We start from the raw sequence: 27,161 nt of genomic DNA, 5'->3' as shown, positions 1-27,161 counted from the left end.
GTGTCGGTCTTGTCTCCCCGCACTAACCTTTGACTCCCCCTCGCTCTGTGCCTTACACATGCACCCGAGGGAGAATGACAAGATTCGGGGAGTTGCCAGAGGAGTAAAACTCAGAAGGAGGTCATAAGGTATGACGTGCCAGATGAGGCCAGGAAATCCCTGTGGTCTCTTAATCAACAGAAAGGAAAAACAAAATATAACCACAAATGGTAATGAATTAATGTGAGAGGGTCTTATGAGATAACTGCAGTCTGCAACACTGCAGCTGTTTGGCAGCATGATGACATGAAACGTCAAAAAACATTTAGAAACACTGTGAAACACAGTACAGACAGACTTCTGCTTGGAGGTTGAAGCTGGTCATTTTTATACTGATCTTTCAGATAAAAGAAAAAATCAACGCTAACAATATTCGAGCGTGTTCTTAATTTTTTTTTCTATCCTGTCTTTGGCACTCAGGCCCATTAGCTCCAGCTGAAGAAATCTTTAAAACAGGCACGGCGTGGAACGAAATCATTTCCTGTAGTAGATAATGCATTTGTTTTGGACTGTTTTCACTTGTGAATGTGGTGCAGTATTGGATGCTTCCTGCAGCAGTACACCAAATGTATAATCATCATCCATATGTTTTTATTTTCTTTTGTTTTTGTAATGAAAGGAAATAACCCAAAACACTGGGGTTATTGTGTTTGATGTAGAGACTATGAAGATCTTTGGCACGCAGAAACGAGGTACATCAGACATTGGCTGCTTGTTAACAGTGGAAAAACACATAAACACACACACGCAAAATCTCATCAGCTTTTCCCTTTAAATGTATTCATCTGTGGGGTATACTTTCACTGGGTTTCACTGCCACACAAAAGGTTTGAAAAACATAAAGCATATTTACATTGTATTGCCAAATGTATTCACCCACCCATCCAAATCATTGAATTCAGGTGCTCCAATCATTTCCATGGCCACGGGTGTGTAAAATCAAGCACCTGATGGATGCTGAGTTGCATAGTGTGCAGGTGTCGCCAACTTTCTTTAGAGTCAATTACTTCCAAACTTCATATGGCCTTCAGATTAGCCCAAGAACAGTGTAGAGAGTTTCATGGATGGGTTTCCAACACCAAGCATGATGCAAAACATCAGATGCAGTGGTGTAAAGCACGCCACCACTTTACTCTAGAGCAGTGGAGGCGTGTTCTCTAATTAATCTCCTCCATCTGGAAATCCGATGGACAAGTCTGGGTTTGGTCGTTTGTGTAGAGGGGATTATGGTGTACGGGTCGTTTTTTGGAAGTCGAGCTAAGCCCCTTAGTTCAGCGGTCCGCAACCCCTCAAGCCCTCAAATCAGATTTCAAATTTAGAAAATTGGAGATGGTCCACCAACCTCAAGTTCAAAATCAAAGGTGGTAGCAGTGCCATTAGTAAAACTGTAAAACTTGGGATGTTTACTGCTGCTGTATTTGTGACTTGCTAAGTAAACCATGCACAGACCACTGACCAGGCACTCCCTTGTGAACATGCTGTGGTGTTTTTGCACAAAAAATGGAAACGGTATCGCAACTCTGAAGTGATGTACCTCCCAACACCCAACTTCTGAGGAAAAGGAAAGCAGCATTGAGTCGGGTATGGGACTACACTGCATTTTTATATGCACAATAAGAGCTGATGTTGCTGCTGTGAAATCAGTTACATAGGCTAAAATGCTGAAAATGGCTAATAATCGAGTAGTGCACTACTCAATGGTCAGTGATTTAAAAGGACTTTTCTTAAAGGAGTTCATGTTTAACTCTTTAAAGTCTAAACCATAAAATTCTTTTTTTTAAATGCTAATTTTAAAAAAATTAATTAAATATTCATTTGTATATATACGTTTTAATTTACATCATATTTGGTACATTTCAGCATTTTTGTAATTTATTGCTTAAAAATCCAATGGGCAGTTTTATTTTGTTTTATTTTCTTGCTTTTTGTTTTGTTGTTGTGTGTGTGTGTGTGTGTGTGTGTGTGTGTGTGTGTGTGTGTGTGTGTGTGTGTGTGTGTGTGTGTGTGTGTGTGATCCACAAAGACGATGAAGAGAAGAAGATCAAGCGGTTCTAACTTTAACTCAATACAATCAAAAAACATGGTGCCACTTTTAACCAGTAATAAACAAAAAACTCATATTGTTTCTAATAAAGGAAAAAAAACTGAAATCATTTTTGGGATTGAGTCGCCATTATTGACTTATTTTTATGTTAAACTGGTGTTTGTAGTAGTTTGCACCACAACAACCTTTAACTCACAAATCCATCTAAAAACCATCTATAAATGTTAAGCATTCACACACAAAAAATCCCCTTCACTAGTTTCATAAGGCAGTATAACAGAGGAATACAAATGGGCCCAGTGCCCTACATCAAAGCAGAAAGCAACACTGCTAGCAATCAAGGGAAATGAGTGGAGGGATTAAGTGTTCTGGAGAGAGACGGAGGGCAAGGCAGGAGGTTTGTCTGATTGAAATAGCAACTGTATATATAATAGGCAGTTGGGAACTGATTGGAAGAAACACACGCACAGGTTTGGCAGACAGGAGGGCAGCTCTTGACAGACTGCCGTCACTTACATATGTAAACTTACTAGTCGGTGTTTCAGACAGAAGTAAACCATTTTAGGCTCAACCACCTGTAGCTAAACGCACAGCCATTTCATTTTTCTGAGAGCCAGAATAGTTTCCTAAAAAGAAGCTGAAATTGTCGTCTAATATTAGATCATTATCAGGTAACTGACCGGAGCAACATCTGGAAATTCAACAAGTAAATCCCATCAGTCTTTCTTAACGGAGGTTTGTTATCTTCTGTTTGGCCACTTGATCTTTACAGCTGTGTTTACCAGTAGCGTGCCATGTTCAAATTGTCCGCAGATGTTTTTCAAATGTAACCTAACTGAAGTATAGGCAGCAAACTGTTGATCGCGGCTTCAGTGGCTGTTTATACTGCATTTTGGTGAGACTTGCAGCGCAGTAGCACCACAGCTCTAGGCAAATGTGAAGATTTACAGAGAACATACACAAGAAATCAATAATTTAAAAGAATACCAAAAAGAAAATATCTAATAGTCAATTTTTATTCTCTGAAGTGTTTACTGGTCAGAGTGTAATGGAGTTATAATTATTCCTAGAAATTTTGAGCATGCGCTCATGGGTTTTCTGATAGGGGAAAGCAAAGTGAGATGGGCAGAGACTGAGTTTATCAGTGCTTTGAGCCTCTGTCCAACAAGTGCCAGATTATAAACAGGAATGTGTCTAGGCTGCCCTGTGAGAGACTCCACTATCAGTTACCATGTTGTCTGAGAGCTCTATGTTTAGTCATCAGCACTGGGTTTGCATGGCGTGATGATAGTTTTGAAAATTTATAGCAAATGAAAAGTCTTGTTCAAAATACCAGCCTAAACTCTTGACATATCCAACTTGTTTCCAGATTGATTTTTAGAAAGTTTGGAAAGCAAACACCTTTCGGAAAAGAAGTGCTTGCAGAGTAGATCCGAGGTACATTTATAAGAGGTCGTGATTTAGTCTGGATGCTCTCGCCAAAGAAGTTGGTTTGCTAAGGGGATTTTGTGTCACTTGTAAAGGAACAATTGTCAAATACATAAAAATGCAACTTAATCAACCCATTTAACCGCATGTTTAGCTTAGAGTCACAGGTTTGCTGGAGTTTGTCTCTGCTAACATAGAGTAAAAAGTGGGTTACACCCTGCACAACGCCAGTTAGCTGCTAATAACAGCGCACTATGTAAATACTGAGGACTCCACCATTACTACAGCCGCCCATGCAGATAAGCTGCTGATGTCTAGACACACACACCCATACACACGCACACAATCACACTGTCCTAAAGATGTCCTGAACAAAAACTAATACATAAGAAAAAAAGTGAAATCTCTGTATGCAAAAACACAAGGCCAAAAAACAACACTGCATGGCTGTAACCTTGGTGTTCTGCATTATATAAAATATAAGAATAAAAAAAGACAGATTTGATTAATTGTAAAAAAAATAAAATAAAAATGTGTGTTTGTGGACACTTAGTTTCACTTAGAGCAGTTTTTTGCCGCATAACTTATAACTCTGCCATATAAAAAATAAAACGTATTGTAATGACCTGGCTGGGGTTGTTAGCCAGGTGCATTCTGGGTATTGTGTTGTCTCTGTGTTTTCTATCGTTCTGCTAGTTCATATGTGTTTGATTTGCATGTTGTGTTAGTGTTATGTTAATGTAAGCCACAGTGAAGTTGATGTGTGTTCTGTGGAGGGGGGTGAATTGGCATGGTTGGCTGACACCGCGACTCTATGTGGTGGGAGCGTGATAGGGGTTCGGTGTCAGCAGTGTTACGTTGTTGTTGAAAAAGATGGTGAATAAATGCCTGTGGTGAACCACTACTGCCTCCTGCTGGATTATTCGGGGATTACCAGTCTGCTGCTGAGACGCTCGGGGTCATGCGGTGTACGAGGCACGAGCGCTCTCCATTCATTGCGAAGTTTAGCGATAGCTGCTAGCGCCCCGCTAGCCGTTTAGCTAGTGAGCAGTTTAGCCAGTCAGCTCCCCAAACCCACAGTCGTTACAATTGGTGTCAGAAGTGGGATTCATGAGTGTCTAGCAGACACTATGGAGCCGACCATAGGCGAATTAGAGCGTGTAATCCGAGACAACAGCTCGCTTCTGGAAAGCATGGCTGCCGAGACCCAGCGGAGAAGACCCGAGCTGGGGCGGCCAGAGGGCCACAGCGCGCCCCGGAACAGCCACCCCCTGCTCTCCCTGCGACGGGAGGGGATTCCTGGGGCCGCACCACAGCTTCCTGGCAGGACGGCTGCTAAGCTACAGCACTACACTGGGGCGACGCAGCTGGAGCCGTATCTGGCCCAAGTCACGCTGGCTGCCACTCACAACGGGTGGGGTCAAGAAGAGACTGCCACCCACCTGGCGCTTGCACTGGAGGGCCCAGCGCTCCAGGTTCTGCTGGACCTGCCCCCAAAGGAGCAGCGCGACCTCCAGGCCTTGACCACGGCGCTCGGCAGACGGTTTGGACAGAGACCACCAGCCGAACAGAGCAGGGAGGAGCTGGCTTGCCGACGCCGACGCGAGGGAGAGAGCCTGGGGTCCTTTGCTGCGGACGTCCGCCTCTATGCCCGACGGGGCTACCCGACATTCCCAGGAGCGGCACGAGAGGAGCTGGGTCTCCACGCCTTCCTGAGGGGCCTCACACCGGAGAGGCTGCGACAGCATGTCCGGCTGTCATCCCCCCGAGACCTGGAGGAGGCACTGAGGGAGGCTGAGCGGGCTGAGGAGGTGCTGCGGGGCGAGCCAGGGACCCGACGATCGGCCAGGATGGTCGAGCGAGAGATGAACGCGTCCCAGTCGGATGAGGAGGAGGAGGCCAGACGAGCCCAATCAGAGGCAGTTCCACGTCGGAGGCGCCGGACGGACTGCTGTTATCGGTGCGGGGAACCTGGTCACCTCGCCCGGAACTGTCCCGCACCTAGTCCTCGGAGCCGAGTGACATCACCGACGGGAAACGGCCACGGGGTGGGACAGTGAGGGAACCCCCACCCCAATCGTTAAACCCTCTCCATGACACTCATCCCGTGGTGGGCCGCTGTGGGTCCACCCGTGGACTGTACCTGGACTGTATAGTTGATGGACGGTCTTGCCGGGCCCTGGTAGACACGGGGTCCACCATCTGCTTGCTGCGAAGGGGGGTGCTCCCGGAGACGGGTGGCTCATTGCCAAAAGACTGGACCCCTACTCACACAGCGTTGTACACTGTCACAGGAGAAAAGACTGTGATGCCGGGGAAAAAGACTCTGCAGGTGGTGGTGGGAACGAACAGTGTGAACCATGAGTTCTGGCTTGCCGACATAACAGACGAGTGCATTGTTGGACTGGACTTGCTGGCCCACTGGGGGGCACGGGTCGATGTACCGGGAGTTGCCATCCACCTTGGTGCTGAGACCGTGCAGCTTCAAGTGGGCCGCGGTAGCCAGGGACAGACCCCCACCCCACCAGCACCCCCAAAGCCCTTACGCCCCGCAGCTCCATGCCACAGCCAGGGGCCGAGGGCGGCAAGGGTGCGGAGGAGGACCCAGGGGGTGGACGTAAGCAGGGCCAACATCCGGCAGCCAGAGTCGCCGCCTAGCTCGGCAGTCTCCCTGTCAGCTGAGACTGTCGCGGCAGTAGAGGAGCTTGGGCGGCGAAGTGGGGTGCACCTCAGTGCGACACAGCAGCAGCAGTTGCAGAGCCTCTTGGCAGAGTTTATGGACACTTTTGCCGCCAGGGAAGAGGACTGCACAAGGACGGGCCTGGTGGAACACACTATAGACACCGGAGCAGCTGCTCCAATCCGGCTGCGGCCCCACCGCCTGCCCCTCGCCAAACGCCAAGCTGCTGAGGGACTGATAAAAGAGATGGCAGCTAATGGCGTCATTGAACCCTCGGATAGTCCATGGGCCGCACCTATGGTTATGGTGCGGAAGAAAACAGGGGGGTGGCGCCCTTGTGTGGACTACAGGCGTCTGAACGCGGTCACCCGCAAGGACTCTTACCCGTTACCTCGCATCGATGACGCACTGGATTACATCGCTGAGTCCAGTTGGTTCAGCTCGCTAGACCTCCGCAGTGGGTACTGGCAGGTGGAGCTCGCTGCCGAGGCGCGGCCCAAGACTGCATTCACCATAGGGCAAGGACTGTGGCAGTTTAAGGTGATGCCTTTTGGACTATGCAATGCACCAGCCACGTTCGAAAGGTTAATGGAAAGGGTCCTCAAAGACATTCCCCGTGCCCGCTGCGTGGTCTATTTGGATGACTTGCTGACTCATGCTAAGGACTTTGAACAGGCCGTGGCCAACCTACGAGAGGTTCTGACTGCCATCCGCGGGGCCGGACTAAAGCTGAACCCGGCCAAGTGCAACCTTCTTGCTCGCCAGGTGAAGTTCCTGGGACATGTGGTGAGCGAACAGGGGGTGGCTACTGACCCCGAGAAGGTGGTTGCTGTGGGGGACTGGCCTACCCCATCGAACGTCGCCGAGCTACGAAGCTTCCTGGGGCTGGCCTCCTATTACAGGAGGTTTGTAAAAGACTTTGCCACCGTCGCTAGCCCCTTGCATCAGTTGACAAACAAGGGTCAGCGGTTTGGTTGGACGGAGGGCTGTGCAACGGCTTTCGAGCAGCTGAAAACTGCCCTTGTGAGTGCCCTGGTCTTGGCGTATCCTGACCCCAGCCAGCCTTTCCTTTTGGACACCGACGCCAGCAACGTGGGGGTCAGAGCGGTGCTCTCCCAGAGGGGAGAGGCTGAGGAGCGAGTGGTGGCATACTACAGCTGCAGCCTCAGCCGGGCCGAGAGGAATTACTGTGTTACCCGGCGTGAGCTGTTGGCTGTGGTCCTGGCGGTTCGTCACTTCCGACCTTACCTCCTGGGCACTAAGTTCCTGCTCAGGACAGACCACGCCAGCCTAACCTGGATGCTGAACTTTCGCCAGCCAGAGGGTCAGGTGGCCCGGTGGCTGGAAATACTACAAGAGTACGACTTTGAGGCCCAGCACCGACCAGGGCGGCAACACGCCAACGCTGACGCCCTGCCCAGGCGCCCCTGTTCTGCGGATGAGTGCCGGTACTGCAGGCGCCTGGAGGAGCTGGACCGGGGTCCGACATCGGCAGCAGCAGAACCTGAGGGTGTGGATGAAGGGCAGGAACCTTTCACCGCGGCGGAGCTACAGCAGCACCAGGTGAGCGATCCAGCGCTGGAGATGGTGAGGGACTGGATGGAGGCAGGGACACGGCCAGACTGGTCCGCCGTGTCTTCCCAAGGGCCCGAGACAAAGTCGCTGTACTCCCAGTGGAACAGCCTGGAGCTCCATGGCAGTGTAATCTACCGGCGGTGGCGAGCGCCAGACGGGGGAGGCGACATACTCCAGCTCCTGGTTCCCCGGGCCTTGCGGCCTGAGGTCCTCCGCTGGGTCCATGGGGCTGCAGGTACTGGCCATTTTGGGAATGGCAAGACGTTGCGACGGCTGAGACGGCGGTTCTACTGGCCGGGGTGTCGTCAGGACGTGGAGATCCACGTCCACTGCTGTGACGACTGCACGGCGCAGAAAGGTCCCAGCCAGCGCTCCCATGCCCCATTGCAGCAATACCTAGTTGGGGCGCCAATGGAGCGGATCGGAGTGGATATCCTGGGTCCATTCCCTGTTACTGATGCCGGCAACCGGTATGTCCTGGTCGCGATGGATTATTTCTCAAAGTGGCCAGAGGCGTACGCGGTGCCGGATCAGAGTGCGGTGACGATGGCGCGGACTCTGGTGGATGAGATGTTCACGCGGTTTGGTGTACCGGAGGAGCTCCATAGCGACCAAGGGAGGAACTTTGAGAGCCAGGTGCTGGGAGAAGTGTGTTGGAGGCTGGGGGTGAGAAAAATGAGGACCACCCCCCTCCATCCTCAGAGCGATGGTCTGGTTGAGCGGTTCAACCGCACGCTGGCCACCCAGCTGGCCATCCTGACCAGCCAACATCAGAGGGACTGGGACCAACACCTGCCCCTTGTTTTGTGGGCATATCGAACAGCAGTGCAGGAGTCAAGTCAGTGTACTCCTGCAGCGTTGATGTTCGGAAGGGAGCTCCGGACCCCGGTGGACTTGGTGTTCGGAGCACCCCCTGAGCCGGAGATTGCTGGTGGACCAGAGATGGACTACTTCCGGCGGCTCAGGGAGCGGTTGCACACGGTGCATCAACTGGCAAGACGGACATTGGAGGGAGCCGGGGCCCGCCAGAAACGGGCGTATGATACCCGTGCGCACGGTCCTATGCTGGGGGCCGGAGATCGGGTCTGGGTGTTCTGCCCCCAGAGGAAGCGGGGGCTGACCCCCAAGCTCATGAGCCACTGGCAAGGCCCGGGCGAGATCCTGGAACAGCTGTCGGAGGTGGTCTTCAGAGTCCGGATGCCGGGGCGGGGAAGGCGGGTGGTGCTACACAAGGACCGGCTGGCGCCATACCATCCACTTGCCCCCAACCCGCAGGCTGGTGTACAGCCTGGGGACTCCTCGCCCCCTACGCCCGGCCCGGATGGGGGCGCCATGGATTCCCAGTCGAGGCCGAAGCGTACTCGACGCCGGCCCGGACATTTGCTGGACTACAGTGTGGACAGTTAAGGTTGTGGGGACACTAAACCTTTTTGGGAGGGGGCTGTGTAATGACCTGGCTGGGGTTGTTAGCCAGGTGCATTCTGGGTATTGTGTTGTCTCTGTGTTTTCTATCGTTCTGCTAGTTCATATGTGTTTGATTTGCATGTTGTGTTAGTGTTATGTTAATGTAAGCCACAGTGAAGTTGATGTGTGTTCTGTGGAGGGGGGTGAATTGGCATGGTTGGCTGACACCGCGACTCTATGTGGTGGGAGCGTGATAGGGGTTCGGTGTCAGCAGTGTTACGTTGTTGTTGAAAAAGATGGTGAATAAATGCCTGTGGTGAACCACTACTGCCTCCTGCTGGATTATTCGGGGATTACCAGTCTGCTGCTGAGACGCTCGGGGTCATGCGGTGTACGAGGCACGAGCGCTCTCCATTCATTGCGAAGTTTAGCGATAGCTGCTAGCGCCCCGCTAGCCGTTTAGCTAGTGAGCAGTTTAGCCAGTCAGCTCCCCAAACCCACAGTCGTTACAGTATAAAATCAAGCTCGAAGCAGAAAAATGTGCTGTAATGCTCTGACCAATATCTTCAGGTTTCTAAGCAACCTGTGCTGCCAAATGACATCGTTTTCAGAGACAGACTTGCTTATTTCAGCAAGACAATGACAAACCACATTCTGCATGAATCACAGCAGTATCAGGCCAGAGTGGGAGAGCATTTGGCTTTCCAAGCCAATGTCTAGTAATGTATTTCTGAGACATGAATCAACAAAGCTTCAATATCCTTAAGAGCAAAACATGCTGCCACCTCACATTTCACAGCAAGCTGTCTGAGCTAATCTGAAGTATTCCTTTTATTTTCCTTTCTGCCATCTCTGGGTAAAGATGTACTGTGAGCAAAGTACGGAAATAATACACATATTTCTAGAAACTGGCTTTTAGTTTTATTAACCTTATTTCTCTAATCAGACAAAAAAATCTGGATTACTGTCATATTTTAGATTACTGTTTTAAGGAAAATGTGCAGTTCCAAAAGATAACGAGCTCCCAGACCCCAACAATTTGTTTTTCCTGCAGATTTAGCATAGCCAAAGTTGCACAAAAACAACATACTGCCACTGCCTCAAGGCCACAGTGTAGAAAGTTTCATGAACTTTAAAACAGACGAGTTCTCACGAACAGATTTTTTCTACAGGCTCTTTTCATCAGCCGTCATCATCATCGCCGCTTTGACAAAGCTTCCCTCCTTCTAATTAAAATAGTCTGTTAATATTATATTGATAAATTTCAGATGAAGTCAAGTGCTGGCACTAATCAGACTACAATGAAAATTTCTTCCATCCAGAGTCAAAATTTCTTTTGCTCTTGTGCTGTAACTTTTTGTTTGCGTGAGCCATATGGCCCAAATTAATAAAGCCAGGCAGTATACTGAGCCCTCTTCACTCTGTCGCTGCTTGTCACTGTAGGATTGGCCTCAAACCTATTCTCTCCCTCCCTCACTGCTTCGGTCCCTCTCTCCCAGTATCTCTCTCGCTCCCTCTCTCTCTCTCTCTCTGTTCTTTCTGTTTTCACGCAAGTGTCCCAGTTAAGAAATTGCTTACATCCCACTCAGTCTGGGGCTGGATTGAAATTTCCCATAGGGTATGTACCAATATGCAGAGAGCACACTTCGACAGATGCCATCAGAGAACAAGCATATGAATTACCAGGCAGCCTGCCATCTTTGAGTTCAGACAGAATGGCATTAATACCTGATTACGATCCAAACAACAACACAACAACAACATGAAAGCCAAAGCAACTGGGAGCAGGTAAAGGTTTCATCATTTATATATTAATGGATTTACTAACAAAGACTCTACCCCCCCACCCCCCTCCAAAAAAAAAAGTTAAAATGTCATAGAAGCTGCCAACAATCAGGGGACTTTGGAAGGGGAAAAAATAGGGGTACGAAATCAGATGCCGTCAGCAAATCACGTTCCAATAAATTAAATATTCGCCACTGCTGACCATAACTAATTCAGAAGCCATGATATATTCATGACTACAATTAAAGAAAACACGATCCCTTTAATTTCAGATGGCTGTAAATATTGGCATTACCCAATTAAGTCACATTTGACTGTAGGAAAAGTACCTGAAAATCAACCATATGTGCTGAAATTATACTTTATCTGAGGAAGCATAAAAGTTTTATTCACAAAAAATATATATATTATTGTTAAACTATATATGATTTTAACACATAGTTTTAATTTGTAATTAACTTGTATTTGGTAGCAATAATATAAAAATTTGACCTCATCTTGGAAAATAGAATATTTTTTTATTAGTTAAGGTTATCAGAACAAATATTTTATAGTGACATGATGCAAACAAGAAAATATTTTGTGACGTGCTTTCTCATAATAATAAAAAACCTTTAGTGAACCCATAACTATAACACATTAGTGATTAATCACTTTTGCAAAGAAGTCATTCATCAATTAGTTTGGATGACCGGAGGTAGAAGGAAGCCTTTGTACAAACCTATGGCATGGAGCCTCACACGAGAAATTAAAATTCTCAGGAGAAAACATATTTAAACAATAGAGACTTAGTGGATGTTCACTCAGCGCCCTTTGACACCGAAGGTCTCGGGGCCACAGCCAGTCAGTGAGTGCTTGCATATACCATGTGTGCATGTATGTGTACGTTTCATCCGGATTTCTCTTTCGTCATATAGTGTGTGCATGATCAACAATAAATGTATGATTTCTACAGCAAAATTATTCTCTACTGCTTCTTAACAGTTGCGTATACAGTGGGGCAAAAAAGTATTTAGTCAGCCACCGATTGTGCAAGTTCCCCCACCTAAAATGATGACAGAGGTCAGTAATTTGCACCAGAGGTACACTTTAACTGTGAGAGACAGAATGTGAAAAAAAAATCCATGAATTCACATGGTAGGATTTGTAAAGAATTTATTTGTAAATTAGGGTGGAAAATAAGTATTTGGTCACCTCAAACAAGGAAAATCTCTGGCTCTCACAGACCTGTAACGTCTTCTGTAAGAAGCTTTTCTGTCCCCCACTCGTTACCTGTATGAATGGCACCTGTTTGAACTCATCATCTGTATAAAAGACACCTGTCCACAGCCTCAAACAGTCAGACTCCAAACTCCGCCATGGCCAAGACCAAAGAGCTTTCGAAGGACACCAGGAAAAATATTGTAGACCTGCACCAGACTGGGAAGAGTGAATCTACAATAGGCAAGCAGCTTGGTGTGAAAAAATCAACTGTGGGAGCAATCATCAGAAAATGGAAGACATACAAGACCACTGATAATCTCCCTCGATCTGGGGCTCCACGCAAGATCTCATCCCGTGGGGTCAAAATGATCATGAGAACGGTGAGCAAAGATCCCAGAACCACACGGGGGGACCTGGTGAATGACCTGCAGAGAGCTGGGACCAAAGTAACAAAGGTCACCATCAGTAACACACTACAACGGCAGGGAATCAAATCCCGCAGTGCCAGACGTGTTCCGCTGCTGAAGCCAGTGCATGTCCAGGCCCGTCTGAAGTTTGCCAGAGAGCACATGGATGATACAGCAGAGGATTGGGAGAATGTCATGTGGTCAGATGAAACCAAAGTAGAACTTTTTGGTATAAACTCAACTCGTCGTGTTTGGAGGAAGAAGAATACTGAGTTGCATCCCAAGAACACCATACCTACTGTGAAGCATGGGGGTGGAAACATCATGCTATGGGGCTGTTTTTCTGCCAAGGGGACAGGACGACTGATCCGTGTTAAGGACAGAATGAATGGGGCCATGTATCGTGAGATTTTGAGCCAAAACCTCCTTCCATCAGTGAGAACTTTGAAGATGAAACGAGGCTGGGTCTTCCAACATGACTGATCCAAAACACACCGCCCGGGCAACAAAGGAGTGGCTCCGTAAGAAGCATTTGAAAGTCCTGGAGTGGCCTAGCCAGTCTCCAGACCTCAACCCCATAGAAAATCTGTGGCGGGAGTTGAAAGTCAGTGTTGACTGGCGACAGCCCCAAAACATCACTGCTCTCGAGAAGATCTGCATGGAGGAATGGGCCAAAATACCAGCTACTGTGTGTGCAAACCTGGTAAAGACCTATAGTAAACGTTTGACCTCTGTTATTGCCAACAAAGGTTATGTTACAAAGTATTGAGTTGTATTTTTGTTATTGACCAAATACTTATTTTCCACCCTGATTTACAAATAAATTCTTTACAAATCCTACCATGTGGATTCATGGATTTTTTTTTTTTCACATTCTGTCTCTCACAGTTGAAGTGTACCTCTGGTGCAAATTACTGACCTCTGTCATCATTTTAGGTGGGGGAACTTGCACAATCGGTGGCTGACTAAATACTTTTTTGCCCCACTGTATATGTGTCGCTGTAACGTAGATACAGTTTAAATTTTCCAATAGTGCCCAATAAATAAAATACCTTTGACGTAAAGTGCATTTTTTGGCTTATTTCTATGCAAAAGAAAACTTTGGAAAGTCCACAAATGCTCAGAATCAACATAAAACACAACTTCTTGTCGCCTTTTTGCCATTTAATCTATTGAGAAGACAGTTTTTCATTTTTAGCTTATATGCAGCTGGTTCTGTATCAGGAATGGCATACAACTGAGTGGTGTTTTCCTCTTTGTGCAGTTGCTGCGTCAGCTTTTTTGGTATTGCAAAACAGAGATTGCGGTGACTTCAATAGCCTTCTTCCTGCTCTCAGCTCACATCATAAACTATTTTGAAATCCATAATGGACACTGATGCACAAGCACTCTTCTCGCTTGACATCGAAATGGCTTCTTCTCCCATCTCAGGCGTCTGGTTATCTCAGATAGCACTCAGTTTGGGAATTTTGTTTATTTTTCCTCTGTTTTGGGGGTTTTTCCCCTTAAAAAGGTGAAAGAAATTTCCAGTTGATTTAATATTTGTTCATTTAGAAGTCTGGTAATGGAGCAGAACGCTTGTTTAATGCTTTTCCCCTAACTTATAACTTATTCAACAGATATTATATATCTTTCACACCTTAAATAAATTGAAAGTTAAGAAAGTGTGATGTGGCTCGGCCACCCACACAGCTCGTAGTATGTTGATGTAAAGGCTGGCTGATGGTTAGCTCCCACTTCCCGTCTCCGTTTCCCACTTAGATGAAACAAACACAACATCACAACATGGACACTGACTTCCTCTTGCCTTCCTCCTTCCAGTCTAATCTCTGCTGCCTTTTGTGTGAGGAAACAGTTGTATGTAATGTATACAAGACATATTGCGAGTCAGAGGGGATTGAAAGTGGAGGTGGGAGGGATTTAAGGAAAGGGGCAGATTGGAGGGGCGTTGGGCTCCCAGATGCCCCTGCCCTTGTGTGTGTGTGTGTGTGTGTGTGTGTGTGTGTGTGTGTGTGTGTGTGTGTGTGTGTGTGTGTGTGTGGGTGCTGCTGCGCCATGGAGATGACTGTCAGCAGGCGGTGCCTCTGAGAGAGAGGAGAGAGAAGAGAGGAGGGTGATGTTTCCAAAGGGGGCCCAGTCTGTTACCAAAGGGAGGTGGAGATTTACTATCCCACCCAGTCAAAGTGTCTCACTGGTGCTCTGACACGCACACACACACACCCACACACATACACATGTAGAAGTACACAAAACCTCAGACTCACACGACTGAGCACGCACACACTCAGACGTACTGCAAACTCTCCACAGGAAACTCTGAGCCATAATGCGAAGGCACCTCAGAGCAGACGGGTGCATTGCTCAAACCAAGTGGGATACGCTGTGGCTTTGATAGTGCGTTAATTACTCATGTGATGTGATACAGATGTCTGGGGGCTTCAGCTGAAAGTTTGCCTGACGCTTTCCAAGGGGGCCAGGCAGACATTTTAGAAGCGGTAGGTGAAAACCAAATGTATTTATTATTTATGGATAGATCAGTTTGCGTGCTGTCACAGATCCCAGCAGTGTCATGCTGATGCTAAACTGTGATGCTACTTGAAGGGCTGGCTGCTAAATAGTTCTTTGTGTACTTGGTGACAGCTGGGACTTTGAACAGGAAGAACTCTGGGCTATAAGAGTTGCCGGTACTGTGACATGATGAAAAGGGCTTCACTGTGGATGTGATAGTTTAAAACTTTCTCTCTTACTCTGATTTTGTCCAGAAAGTTTGTTGTTGTTGTTGTTGTAGGGTTGTTTTTTTCCTTTTAATAAGAAGAGGGATTCAAGTTATAAACTACTACTACTACCTCTTAGTTCTGTGGGTTTGGGTCTTCATCTGGTTTTTATTTTAACCTGGGCTCTTGCATTACTCAGCTAACTAGAAGTCAATCCAGCGTGTCTATAAAAAGCTCAGTACCACAAGTCTAAACTTTTTGAAATTAGAAACAGATGGAGAATAAAGAACATAGGAAATCAAACTCACATGAAGGGCTTGTTGTCAAAACAGCACAAGCTGACATAAAACCCCAACGTCCAGCTGCAACATTATCGATACAACCAAGTGCTGCTTCATCCAGGACTGACTGAGAGCAAAACAGATCCCCGACGTGTTCTGTTGATGCCTCATCCTCACTGTAACTACTCCTGGCATCATCCATCTGTGCCCCCTTGGCAAAACCTCTTAGAAGTCATAAAGATGTTGCTGAACTTCCTCATAGCTTTTGAAAGGGACATTAAGGCCATCAAACATTCTCGTCATCTCTGACTTCTAACATTACACTCCCGTCTTTTCAGATTTACTGTGAGCTTTCTGAAAAAATAACCACGTCTTTCTTGCTTTTGTTTGTTTTCTCTTCTTACCAGTGATACATTGGGACCATCTTTCTGTCAGTGATATCAAAGCGCTCAATGCGTCCCATAATGGGCTCTCCAGCTGGACATATGTTTTTGCTAATGGCCTGTATGGCAGCCAGAGGAATCTGCCAGATAAACAGAGCTGAAGCGGACCAGGACCCTCTCTCCAGCTTTCTCGTCCACTCCACCCTCCAGTCTGGTCTCTACAGCACTGTCAGCCCAAGCACGGGGTCCGGCATCCACCAGCGGACACAAGCGGTGGTATCTGGCTCTGGCAACGCAACTGCAGTAAAGAAACCACCTAATTGCACTGTAAATACCTCAATCAACGCGCATTTTAAGTACATCAACACAATCATTTCCATTATAGTCTTTGTAGTCGGGATAGTAGGCAACGCCACCCTGCTGAGGATTATATACCAGCACAAATGCATGAGGAATGGACCCAACGCCCTCATTGCCAGCCTGGCCCTGGGCGACCTTATCTACATTGTCATTGATATACCCATCAATGTGTACAAGGTACAGTTTTTCTTTTGCTTACTCTAAACTCTTATTTTCATGTCAAGGCTGCTGAGTGACATGTCTCGTTGTGAATATGATGAAATGCAGGGACAGCAAAGGCGATATGCACAGATAAAGTGGAATATTACAGGCAGACTGGAGAAGAGGAGAGAGGGGGGTGAGTGGGAAAGGGCCTGAGTGAGTGTACAAATAGATGGCAAAGCCTAATCAGTCAGGTTGTTATCGTGTTCGTGTGGCGATGAGACAAGCAGTGGTATGGCTGACATAACTAAACATAAGAATCAGGCTGTAGTCACACACATCACTGGCCTTGCGCTGACCTGAGACATTAGTCATGAACCCTTATCTGGAATTTGGGTTTTTTTTGTTTTGTTCTCAAATCTCACTGCTCCACAAGTGATAAATAACTTTTGTACTTATTGTACTTTATCATCCAAATAAAAGTGAGGTGAAATAGGAGCATGAGAGCTTATCGGTCGGTCATGTTTGAAATCGACTGGTTTTATTCTCGTCCTTATGAGCATTATAATTATTATTATTAGTTTTACCCAAATAAGCAACTGTTAAACATGTTAAACAGTCTTTTAATGATTATCAGCATCTTTAAAAGACACTGTCACGAGAGCACAACTGCAGCTCGTTTCAGTTTGGTTTGACTCGACCCTTTTGTTTACGCTGGGACCTCTTCAGAATGTGAATGACTATGTTAAATCATTACAGGCCCCCTGCCTTCGTTTGATTTCTTTCAGTAAACACTGTCATGGTTTTTTTGCAATAATAAAGAATGATGGCAAAATGAAGTGATCAGTCAACCTGATCCTTTGAGCTCATTATAGGATGTGGTTTAACCAAGAAAAAAAAAGCACCTGGTTAAAATTATCTTGGGACTTTGAGGGCAGAGTGACTTTGTAGTCTGAGCAACACATGTGCAAAGAGGAAACAACAATCCTTCTGCATGGGGGAGCAGTTTATGCATAAACAAAGAAAGAGCCACATCTACAATGTTGAAACCTCCTGTTGTCTTCCTCGGGGCAAAGACATTGTTTCCAGAAACACTGTCTTTTGTTTTGCTTTGTAAAACTTTTGTGCTGCTGAAAAACGCTTCAGTGTCCAAGTGCTTACGTGACCCTGACTAATTTTACAAAAGGAAGAAGTAGTAGAAAACAACTGTTAGACACTAGTGATAAAAGTAGAAAGCCAATATTGAGATTTCTCCAATATTGGAAGTGGTCCCTGCAGACTGACAGTGATGTTAAGATGACACTGACGGACTTCAAAGTAAAATCCACTAGGAAGGTCTTATATATGCAAAAGGACCCATTTGAGTCAGGAAAACAACAGTAACAGCAGGCTTGTAAAACGCACGTGAAGACAAAGAAAATTATTTACTTTTTAATGATACATCAGGGAAGTGTGAGTTTTGCTGATGTGCGTAAAGAATACGTATTAAATCGGATTTAAATCCTTTCCTTTTTTTCTATATTTTCCAGCTCCTGGCATCACGCTTCCCATTCGATGACAGCATTGTGGGCCTGTGCCTTTGTAAGTTTGTTCCCTTCCTGCAGAAAGCATCTGTGGGCATCACAGTGCTCAACCTGTGCGCCCTCAGCGTCGACAGGTCAGTGCTGCCACATTGCCACACTGCTCAGTCACATAGTAGAGAGCTCTTATATGAGGATCTGGCATTTAAAAAGCTCGCGCTGTACATCTGACATCTGTACGTGTATTTGCTTAAGTGTGAACTTCAGTTTTATTAACTAGTGAACCAGTTTTTGCTTTTTCCCCATTATTAAAAGCAGCAGCTTCCCACAGAGCTTACATTCTTTCACCCAGCCAGGTCTCTGCGCATAAACATGCACGATCATCCCCGTACGCTTTTCTTAGATGGAAAAAGCAGAAGCTGAAAACAGCAGCCAAACAACTGGAAAGAAAATTAAACAAATTCGATTTGGCCGACCAGCCGTGCCAATTAATCCATATTGTGCTCGGCACAAGAGAACATTGCTTTAGATTAGTTGCTCGCAAATATTTTTTTCTAACATAAACAGGAGATGCTGGAATTAATTTCAGCAAAATGTATGAACATTTCGATTGGATTTCAGGGTAATGGCAGGAATGCTAAGATCATCTGTTCCAGGAAACTTGCTACACTACGTCAGTACTGATTGTGCATAATCACTCAAGAGTCATCCCTTTACTTTCTTTTCTATTGCTTCACTGCAACCCCCTCAAAAAAGAGACTCTTTACTTCTTTTATGGAGTTGTATATTATATATAAGCTGCACACTTCTGATGTTAACATTAGTCTGCAGTATGTTGATTGCAAGCATATTGACAGGTTCTTAGCACCTTAATAGAATTTCCTTAATGAATAATTGATGATCATGAAGTGCTGAAGCTCACGGTCATCTCATATGATCTACTACACTCAACTTTATAGATAAGAGGCTCGCCTGGAGCACCGGGGCTCAGCTATAAGAAGACAATATTAATGACCTCTGTTATGAGAAAAGCCAGGCTGCAGCTCTGTACCGTTGTAGTTCAAGTGCAGATGCTCTCCATTTGTTTCCAGGAAATGTGTAGCATATCTTCATGTGTGTGTGTGTGTGTGTGTGTGTGTGTGTGTGTGTATTATGAAAGTGCTCGAGTCCCTTTTGTATCTTTTCAATGTTGGAGGAAGAGGAAAAGGTGGATACATTACCACTTAGTAAAATATAAATGCCACCATGTTGTTCAACAGAGAAATTCAAATGTGTCATGAAAAATATATTGTTTTTGCTATAAAATCTTGATGCCCGATTTTACTAAAACATTTCGACAAGTGGTTTCCATTAATGAAACAAACAAGCAAACAAGTATTCAGTGCACGGGAAACACAAGCCAACACACAGACCCCTCTGCCAACATGGGCCAGTCTGTTTGGAGGCTTCACAAAAATATAAATATTAGATATTTAAAATAAACAATTGATCATCTCTGCTCATGAATTCTTAACATTTTGATAGTGTTTGCTGACTGAGCAGTTTGTTGTGCTTGGTGTGCTGCCATGCATAAGGAAGCTCTTGTTAGCTTTGTCAATCAGGAGAGATGAAGAAAGTGATGACTTTACTTTAATATTACATTTCTATCGCACAGCTGAACTCTTGCTGACCTGTTTTAAACATTAAACTGACACTTTATATTCGTCTTACATTATTTGTATCCTAGGGTGCTGTAAGGATAACTGCAGTAATTACAGTCATTACTGCAGTAACTTAAAATCAGCCGGTGCTTTAATCTAAGCTGCTCATTGTGTGTAACAGTTATGGCATAAATAGCCATATGCCAGGTGATAACTTTGTGTCCCGCTGTGTCACAGATACCGGGCTGTGGCATCGTGGAGCAGAGTGCAGGGCGTGGGCATCCCTCTGATCACCGTCATTGAGATCGTGTCCATCTGGGTGCTTTCACTCATCCTGGCAGTGCCGGAGGCCGTCGGTTTCGACATAATCACCTTCGACTATGCCAACAAAACCATGCGCACTTGCATGCTTAGACCCCGGAGTGCCTTCATGGAGGTGCGCTGTTACCACTTTGCCATCCCTTTAAAGAAATTGCATTTTGTGCCCAACTTTTTAGACTGCGCTAAAGCCAGGATGTGCAAAAGAATTGTTGAATTCTGTAATGTAGAGACAAAATGATCTGCTGACATGACTGCTGACATGGGACACACACACGTGGGAGAACTACTCAGAGTGTAAGATCAGCATAATAGTTCCATCGTGATCACTGCCATCATCTTAAAAGCATCGTATTGTTCGTTTGGAGTCGGTAAGTGGTTCTAATGGACAGCTGGTGCACTGGTGTGCTATTTTCATTATATATGGGCGCATGTTTTTAAAGCATCGGTGCCCCAGTAAAGCATGTTTAGACCTTAAGAAAACTAGAATACAGCCATGAATCCGCTCCAGTGAATATTAAAGGAATAGACCTGGCCGGCTTAGTCTTTCTTAGTGATTATGCCCTGTTTCACAATTTTGGACCACGTAATTGATTGCAGGCCAAGTGCAATTACACAGACCTGGGGCCTCAGGCTCAGGCCACATGTGCATACCCTTGAGGTAATCTCTCCCAGATATCAATACAGTGCTAAAGTCTGTGCCATTGTTTAATAGCAATGAAATAGGATATTTTTGAAAGACACCTAATTCTATTTTGTCCATAAAGCACAAGATACCAAAACCTGAAGTGGTTCTACGAAGAGTCCAGAAAAACTTGGTGTAATAAGGTTTGGTCTGGTTTGTAGGGTTTTGAAACAGTGCATATTTAGCATATTTTTTAGAACCACAGAAAACCAGAGGCTCTTATTATACACAGTGTAATTAGAACGGCTTGATTTCAGACTTGCTACACAGTCTGTGTACAGAGCAGCATTCACATGGACTTCATTAACACTGGAGTACAGGGGGAGGCTGGTAGTGGTGTGAGGAGAACTGCTTCGGTTACAAAAGCATAGATTCTACTATAGCATGAAGTCCAGTTTAATGATTTTCAGTTTACTTCCATAGCCCAACACCACATATGACATCTTATTTAGGATTTTTATTAATGTTAGGGCCATGTGAATAGCTGATGAAATGGAACTATAGATTATAGTGCAGAAACTGCATAAAGTCCTAAACCCTTTAAAACCTGAACCATGAAATAACCACCAGAAATCTTTCATTTTTTGATAATGGAGTGTTTGTCAAACCTTTAGACAAAAACTTGAATCTGCATATATGAGGTTGAATTTGTATCACATTTGCTAAATTGTGCTTATGTACAATATTTTTGCAATTTAGTCAAAATTTGTCATGCAATTTATATGATTTTTTTGAGGGTAAAAAAAAAAGTCACGCTGATGTCTCAAAAACTCACAAAAACACATGTATCAAATCTGATACACTTGGTTTTAAAGGGTTAAAAAAAAGTCTTCCATAGGAATTAAGAGGAGACTTGATTAACTGATCCTCAGCAAATGTGAGCACCTCTATAAAAGCAGAAATTTCAGCAGTTTGCTGGTCTGGAGCATTCAGGTGTGTTTTAACGCCATGCCAAGGAGTACACAGTGTCAGAGAGGCAAATTGTTGCTGCTCATTACTCTGGGAAGGCTATTTCTCAAAGAATCTCAAGTCCTTCATTCACCAGAGAGAAAGATTATTTAGAAGTGGAAAACATTTAAGACAGTTTCCAGTGTTCCCAGGAGTGGACATGCCAGCAAATTCACCCAAAGGTCAGATCATGCAAGGCTCAGAGAGGCTGCCAAAACCCCAGGAGCTACAGGCCTCCGTTAGCATGTTAAATGTTAAAGTTCACGACAGTACGATTGGGAAAAGACTGGACAAGGATGGCTTGTTTGGAAAGAGAAAGGAAGTGGAGAAAGGAGAAAGTCTCTTCTCTCTAAAAAGAACACTGCAGCACAGTTTAGGTTTGCAAAGTTGCATCTGAACTAACCACAGGACATCTGGAACAATGTCCTTTGATCAAACGAGACCAAAGTGGAAAGTTTGACCATGTTTGACAATGCCATGTTTGGCAAAAACCAAACACGTGATATCAGCACAAACACCTCATACCAGTTGTCAGCACAATGGTGGAGTGGTGAGGACTTGGGCTTTTTTTGAAACCACAGGATCTGGGCACCTGGCAGTCATTGAGGTCAGCACTGAACTCCTCTGTATGCCAAAGTATTCTAGAGTCAAATGTCAAGCCATCTGTCGGAAAATTCAGTCATACAACAGGACAATGATCCCAAACATACCAGAAAAAGCAGTAAAAATAAATGCTGCGGTGGGATTTTAAGAGAACTGTGCATCAACAAATTCGCACAGACCTCAATGAACTGAAGCAACATTGTAAAGAAGAGTGAGCCAAAATTCCTCCAACGATGTGAGAGACTGATAGTCTTCCAGAAAATCATTACCTCAAGTTATTGCTGCTAACAGTAGTTCAACAGGCTATTGAATCGTGGGGGTGTTTTCACAGGACTGTATGTAATCATGTGAAAAAGTACTTTTTCACATTATTGTATGTGCAAGGATAAGCTTAAGGGGCATTAATAAATATGTATGTATGGGAAATGTGTGGAGCTCAGCGGTCTGGAGTCCCAGTAGGTCATAAACCTTCAACTCCCTAGTCTCAAACTCCCAGGTCACAGTAAAACATGAATTTATTGCAGTTTTTCATAACTAACCGCGTCACTGTGTTTGTCGCTCTCTAGTTCTACAGAGATGCAAAGGACTGGTGGCTGTTTGGCTTCTACTTTTGCGTACCACTGATTTGCACAGCTATCTTCTACACTCTCATGACCTGCGAGATGCTCAACCGCAGGAATGGCAGCCTCCGGATCGCTCTCAGTGAGCACCTCAAACAGGTTCAACAACATTTCTAAATCGCCTTTTCTCTCTAAATATAATCCCAGTGTTTATTCCATTGCTTTAACATTTGACATTTCATTACCTAAACATCATCTTCAGACTACACAGTAATCTGTTGTTTCCCTCTGCAGAGGAGAGAGGTGGCCAAAGCTGTCTTTTCCCTCGTCCTCATCTTTGCCCTCTGCTGGTTCCCACTGCACCTCAGCAGGATTCTTAAGAAGATGATTTACAACCAGACAGAGAAAATGCGATGTGAGCTGCTCAAGTGAGTTTCTAGAAGAATAGACTTCTGACAAACAAGGTCCTCAAAAATCTACTGGGAAGAAGAGTATGGGAGCGCACGGGCCAATTTAACTCAGGGTGTCACTAGCTTCTTTGGAAGCTGGGCTTCCAAAAATGTTTGAAAATTATTCCTTCAATATTTCTCCTGTTCTCTGTTTTCAGTTTCCTGTTGATCCTGGACTACTTTGGCATCAACCTTGCAACAATCAACTCCTGCATAAATCCCATTATCCTCTACTTTGTCAGCAAGAAGTTCAAAAATTGCTTCAAGGTATAGTAGGCATGGATATATACACATGTGGCATGCATGCAAAATCACTCTTTTTTTAATTCCACACACCCACACTTCTTCTAATGTTTTTGGTCAGGCTGGGAGAGCAAACAACGCTTAGCTTGTGATGACTTTTGGTAACCAAAATGTAAAAGCAGCCTGATGATTTATGTACTAATTTTACTGGCCGAGGTCACGAAGGGACAGAGACTGAGATTAACCATGTTTCAAGCTTGCATGTGAAAGGAGTTGCAGGAGCAAACGAGAAATGTGATCTACACGAGTGAAAAATCCTGTCTGCAAACGCTGCCATGTTTAAATGTTCCCTTTCCTCTCTTCACATGTTCTCCAAGTCGTGTTTGTGCTGCTGGTGTTACTCCGACAATCAGCTGAACAGCACCGGACCCATGAATGGCACCAGTATTCAGTGTAAAAGTCCAGAGCCCAACAACTTCCACACTGACCGCGGTACCAGAAAGTACAGCAACTGAGTTCCCGGCTGAGGAGTGTCTTTGAAGCTTTTCTGTATCCCCATCAAGCACTTAAAATGTGACAAATACTCATATTATAATACATAAATCAAAAAAATGTACACATTCAGACAATAATCTACGTGAGGACTGCAGAAGCAAAACATGAATATGGCAGGCATGCATTAGGAACTGGAATAAAAGGGATGAAAATGGATTGGGGAACTTCAATACGCTGGTGTTTCCTGAGTCTCTCAGCAGACTAAACTTCCTCCAACAAACTCCTTCTGTTCCCACACCCACGGACAGTGACTCTAGCTTGTAAGAAGAAGGAGGAGGAAAGCAGGAGGAGGAGAACTTTTAAAGGGAAGCAGCTGAGCCTCACTATAAATTGCTCTCTATCAGGAGCCAAGTGTGCTATTCCTGTAAAGGGCAGCACCACTGGGAAGGATGCTGCAGGAAGGAAAAAGCTGACTGTTCTCCGTCAGAGGGGATGACGAGTGATGAGTCCCCTGGAGTTTGCTACTTACTGATAATGAAAAACAGGAAAGCATGCTAGTGACAGTTGTTGTACAGTATATTTGGCTCATACTTATTATTCCCTGAGCTACTACGTGGTATAAACTAGAGGATGACTTTAAAGTTTATTGGCCTGATGTTTAAGTCCCACTGCTTTTTTTGAGTTATCAAGAAAGGGGTGCACTCTGGACGTATCTGAACAAAATCACTGACAAAAACACAATTTTTTTTCCTAGTTTCTAGTGAGAATACTGCACAGTAGACTTCACAAAAAGTCAGGTCCTCTGTTAAAGCAGCTGACACATCAGGAAACATAGGGTTGCAGGTTTTAGAGCAAACAGTTAATGTGCAACAATGTATTTTAACACACGTCATACAAATGACTAACATGCGGTAGATTAAAGAGTAACCACAAGTGTGACCATTGAAAAAAACAGATTCCTACAACACTGTGAATTTCAACATACAAATACAACAGTTTTCTTGACATCTCTGCTTTATAACCCAATGCAAATATATACTCATGTAATGACCAATTTTATAAAGTGTTAGACTGCAGTAACAATATTTTTACTCAGCCTAGCTTACCTTTATAATGACATAGGTAAAGAATGTTTTGTGAGATGATAGACACTCCACATTTAGAGTTGGGTTCGCATTTTGGGAAATGTGTTTACAGTGGTCGCTCGCGATAACGCGGTTCACCTTTTGCTGTTTCACGGATTTTTGTCTGGGCAAATTTGCGTGCTTTTTGTTTGTTTGGTTGGTTGGTTGTTGTTTTTACAGCACATTGTGTTCTGCGTCCTGTAGACTATTGTCAATCGATCTCGTGCTGTGTCTCCTGCACAATACAGAATACGTTCAGCTTGTCAAATTTACATAAATCTTCTATCGCTAGCAGTGTGCTGCAGATGCCTTTTGTTTCATTCTATAATACTGCACTTATTTTTCTACAAGGTTTGAAATTTGAGAGTGTTTAAACAACAGAAAAAAGTGTAAAAATGTTCATGCCTGTCTGAGAAAAGTGTATAAAGTGTGTAGTGAGGGGTTTTACAGCCTTAAAACATCTATAATAATTGTAAAAAATAAAGTTAGCTACTTTGCGGTTTTAACTTATTGCAGGTTATTTTTAGAACGTAACTCCCGCGATAAACGAGGGGCCACTGTACTTGTTTTTGCCCGTTACTGTGTGAAGCTACAGCCAGCACACAGTTAGCTCAGTTTAGCGTAAAGACAGGAAACAAGGGAAAACAGGGGGCCTGACTTGGTCCAAAACCAAAGGTCCACCTCCATTTTAACACATTTTGCCATTTATATAACACATCCATGTATACTTACATGCTTCACTGGTAGAACAAGACTAACTCAAAGGGGTCACAGAAAAGAACATTAAGCTAGCTAATAATACCTCTATATCTCCAAAACATATTTTGACTTCTTGTTAAATCATACTGTCTGTTTTACTTTTATAAGTGGTATCGAAAGAAAATAAGAGGTGTGGCTACACTGGCTTCAGATGTTTTCAAAAGCATTTTTACTGAAGCTAACGACTGAAAAATAAACTGAATCATGTATCAAGTTTAGCCATGTTAGCCTGTATGTAATAGCTAATTATGTAAAGAACATTCTTGTTCAAATCAGGACTGTTTCTCAACTGTGTGCAGTTATTTCCTAGATTTATTTATTTTATTTAGATGAACTAACCTAACCTAGAGCTTAGAGGCTACGAGCCCATTGCTTTATGGGCTTACTCACAATGGGCCTCTAGTGGACAACCAAAGCACTTGTTGCATGTGTAAGCCTTTTTGTATATTTTCCAATCATGTGTCAAGAAACAGAAATCCTAGCCCCCACTGCTGATCACCTCACTGATCCCACTGCCGATCACTGGTGCCAAAGCTGAGATTAGTTTGCAAAATTCCATTCATATTCCCAGAAATCTGAATCGCTGCTAGTTTCTTCCTGTGTTTACATCCGTTACATTTACAAACTGATGGCTTAAGCTTTGTACTGTATCTCTTTTCAACTCAACCATGCCAGAAGAGTGAAGAGGAGCATTTCCCAAAATGATGATCAAGTACTGTATGTGGAACCCGTGTCCCACCACAAAACAACTATAATGCCTTATTCTATTTGATGTGTGAACACCATTGATCTAGAAGGACCCAAAGACTGAGCAATAAGCTGTAAACTCTCTGCCGTCTTACTCACGGGTTAGTATGCAATGCAACAGAAGTCACAAACAAGTGTTGCAGCTGGTAGGCTCCCCATTATGTGAATATCAACATAATATTTTTTTCTGTCATGGAGCCACCAGTAAGATGGCAGCGATATGCTAAGGACCCAATTTCATTCGGGGTCAACCTTGAGGATTAATAAAGTTTTATTAAATTGAATTTGAATTGAAGGAGACAGGACAGAATAGCACCTTTCTGATGTTCTACATCTATGAGAGATACCCGTAAACCTGTGTGACTTTGAATGTGCACTATTGTGTGTGTGAGTGTGTGCTGTGTCTGCAAATACTAGCACGTCTTTAGTTGGAGTGTTTTGCACACTTATGTATAGATCAGTTTATATCTGTACGGTGTTATTTTACCACTACTCAAAAGCTATTCATAATAATCTGTAGAAAAATGGATTTCGTATATGTTTGTTGTCGCTGATTTAACGTGTTAACCTCATGTTAATGCTGCTGCTTATACCAATAAATCAATTTCCATCGTAGGAAACAAGGA

At 44.6% G+C, this 27,161-nt stretch overlaps 1 protein-coding gene across 1 annotated transcript; it reads left to right on the top strand.

The window, feature by feature from the left end:
* Positions 1–14,777: 14,777 nt before the first annotated feature.
* ednraa (endothelin receptor type Aa) lies at positions 14,778–27,161 on the top strand. Its single transcript, XM_085276556.1, has 8 exons — positions 14,778–15,060; positions 15,968–16,480; positions 17,974–18,101; positions 19,842–20,040; positions 22,725–22,877; positions 23,013–23,146; positions 23,326–23,434; positions 23,788–27,161. The coding sequence occupies exons 2-8, from the start codon at positions 16,013–16,015 to the stop codon at positions 23,923–23,925; spliced, it is 1,329 nt and encodes a 442-aa protein (XP_085132682.1). The 5' UTR covers positions 14,778–15,060; positions 15,968–16,012; the 3' UTR covers positions 23,926–27,161.

This window comes from Mchenga conophoros, linkage group LG6 (assembly GCF_057382185.1).
Source record: "Mchenga conophoros isolate Kocher_MC1m ecotype Shallow Benthic linkage group LG6, M_conophoros_male_GT1.1, whole genome shotgun sequence".
Classification (NCBI taxonomy): Eukaryota; Metazoa; Chordata; class Actinopteri; order Cichliformes; family Cichlidae; genus Mchenga; species Mchenga conophoros.
This window is presented reverse-complemented; position numbering and strand designations above follow the sequence as displayed.

What these genes read in the sequence shown, in the direction of transcription:
- ednraa (XM_085276556.1), top strand. Translation starts at nt 16,013, where the DNA reads ATGCGTCCCATAATGGGCTCTCCAGCTGGACATATGTTTTTGCTAATG. An exon ending in CCCGGAGTGCCTTCATGGAG is followed by an intron (nt 20,041 to 22,724) that starts GTGCGCTGTTAC and finishes GTCGCTCTCTAG; the next exon opens with TTCTACAGAGATGCAAAGGA. An exon ending in AGTTCAAAAATTGCTTCAAG is followed by an intron (nt 23,435 to 23,787) that starts GTATAGTAGGCA and finishes ATGTTCTCCAAG; the next exon opens with TCGTGTTTGTGCTGCTGGTG.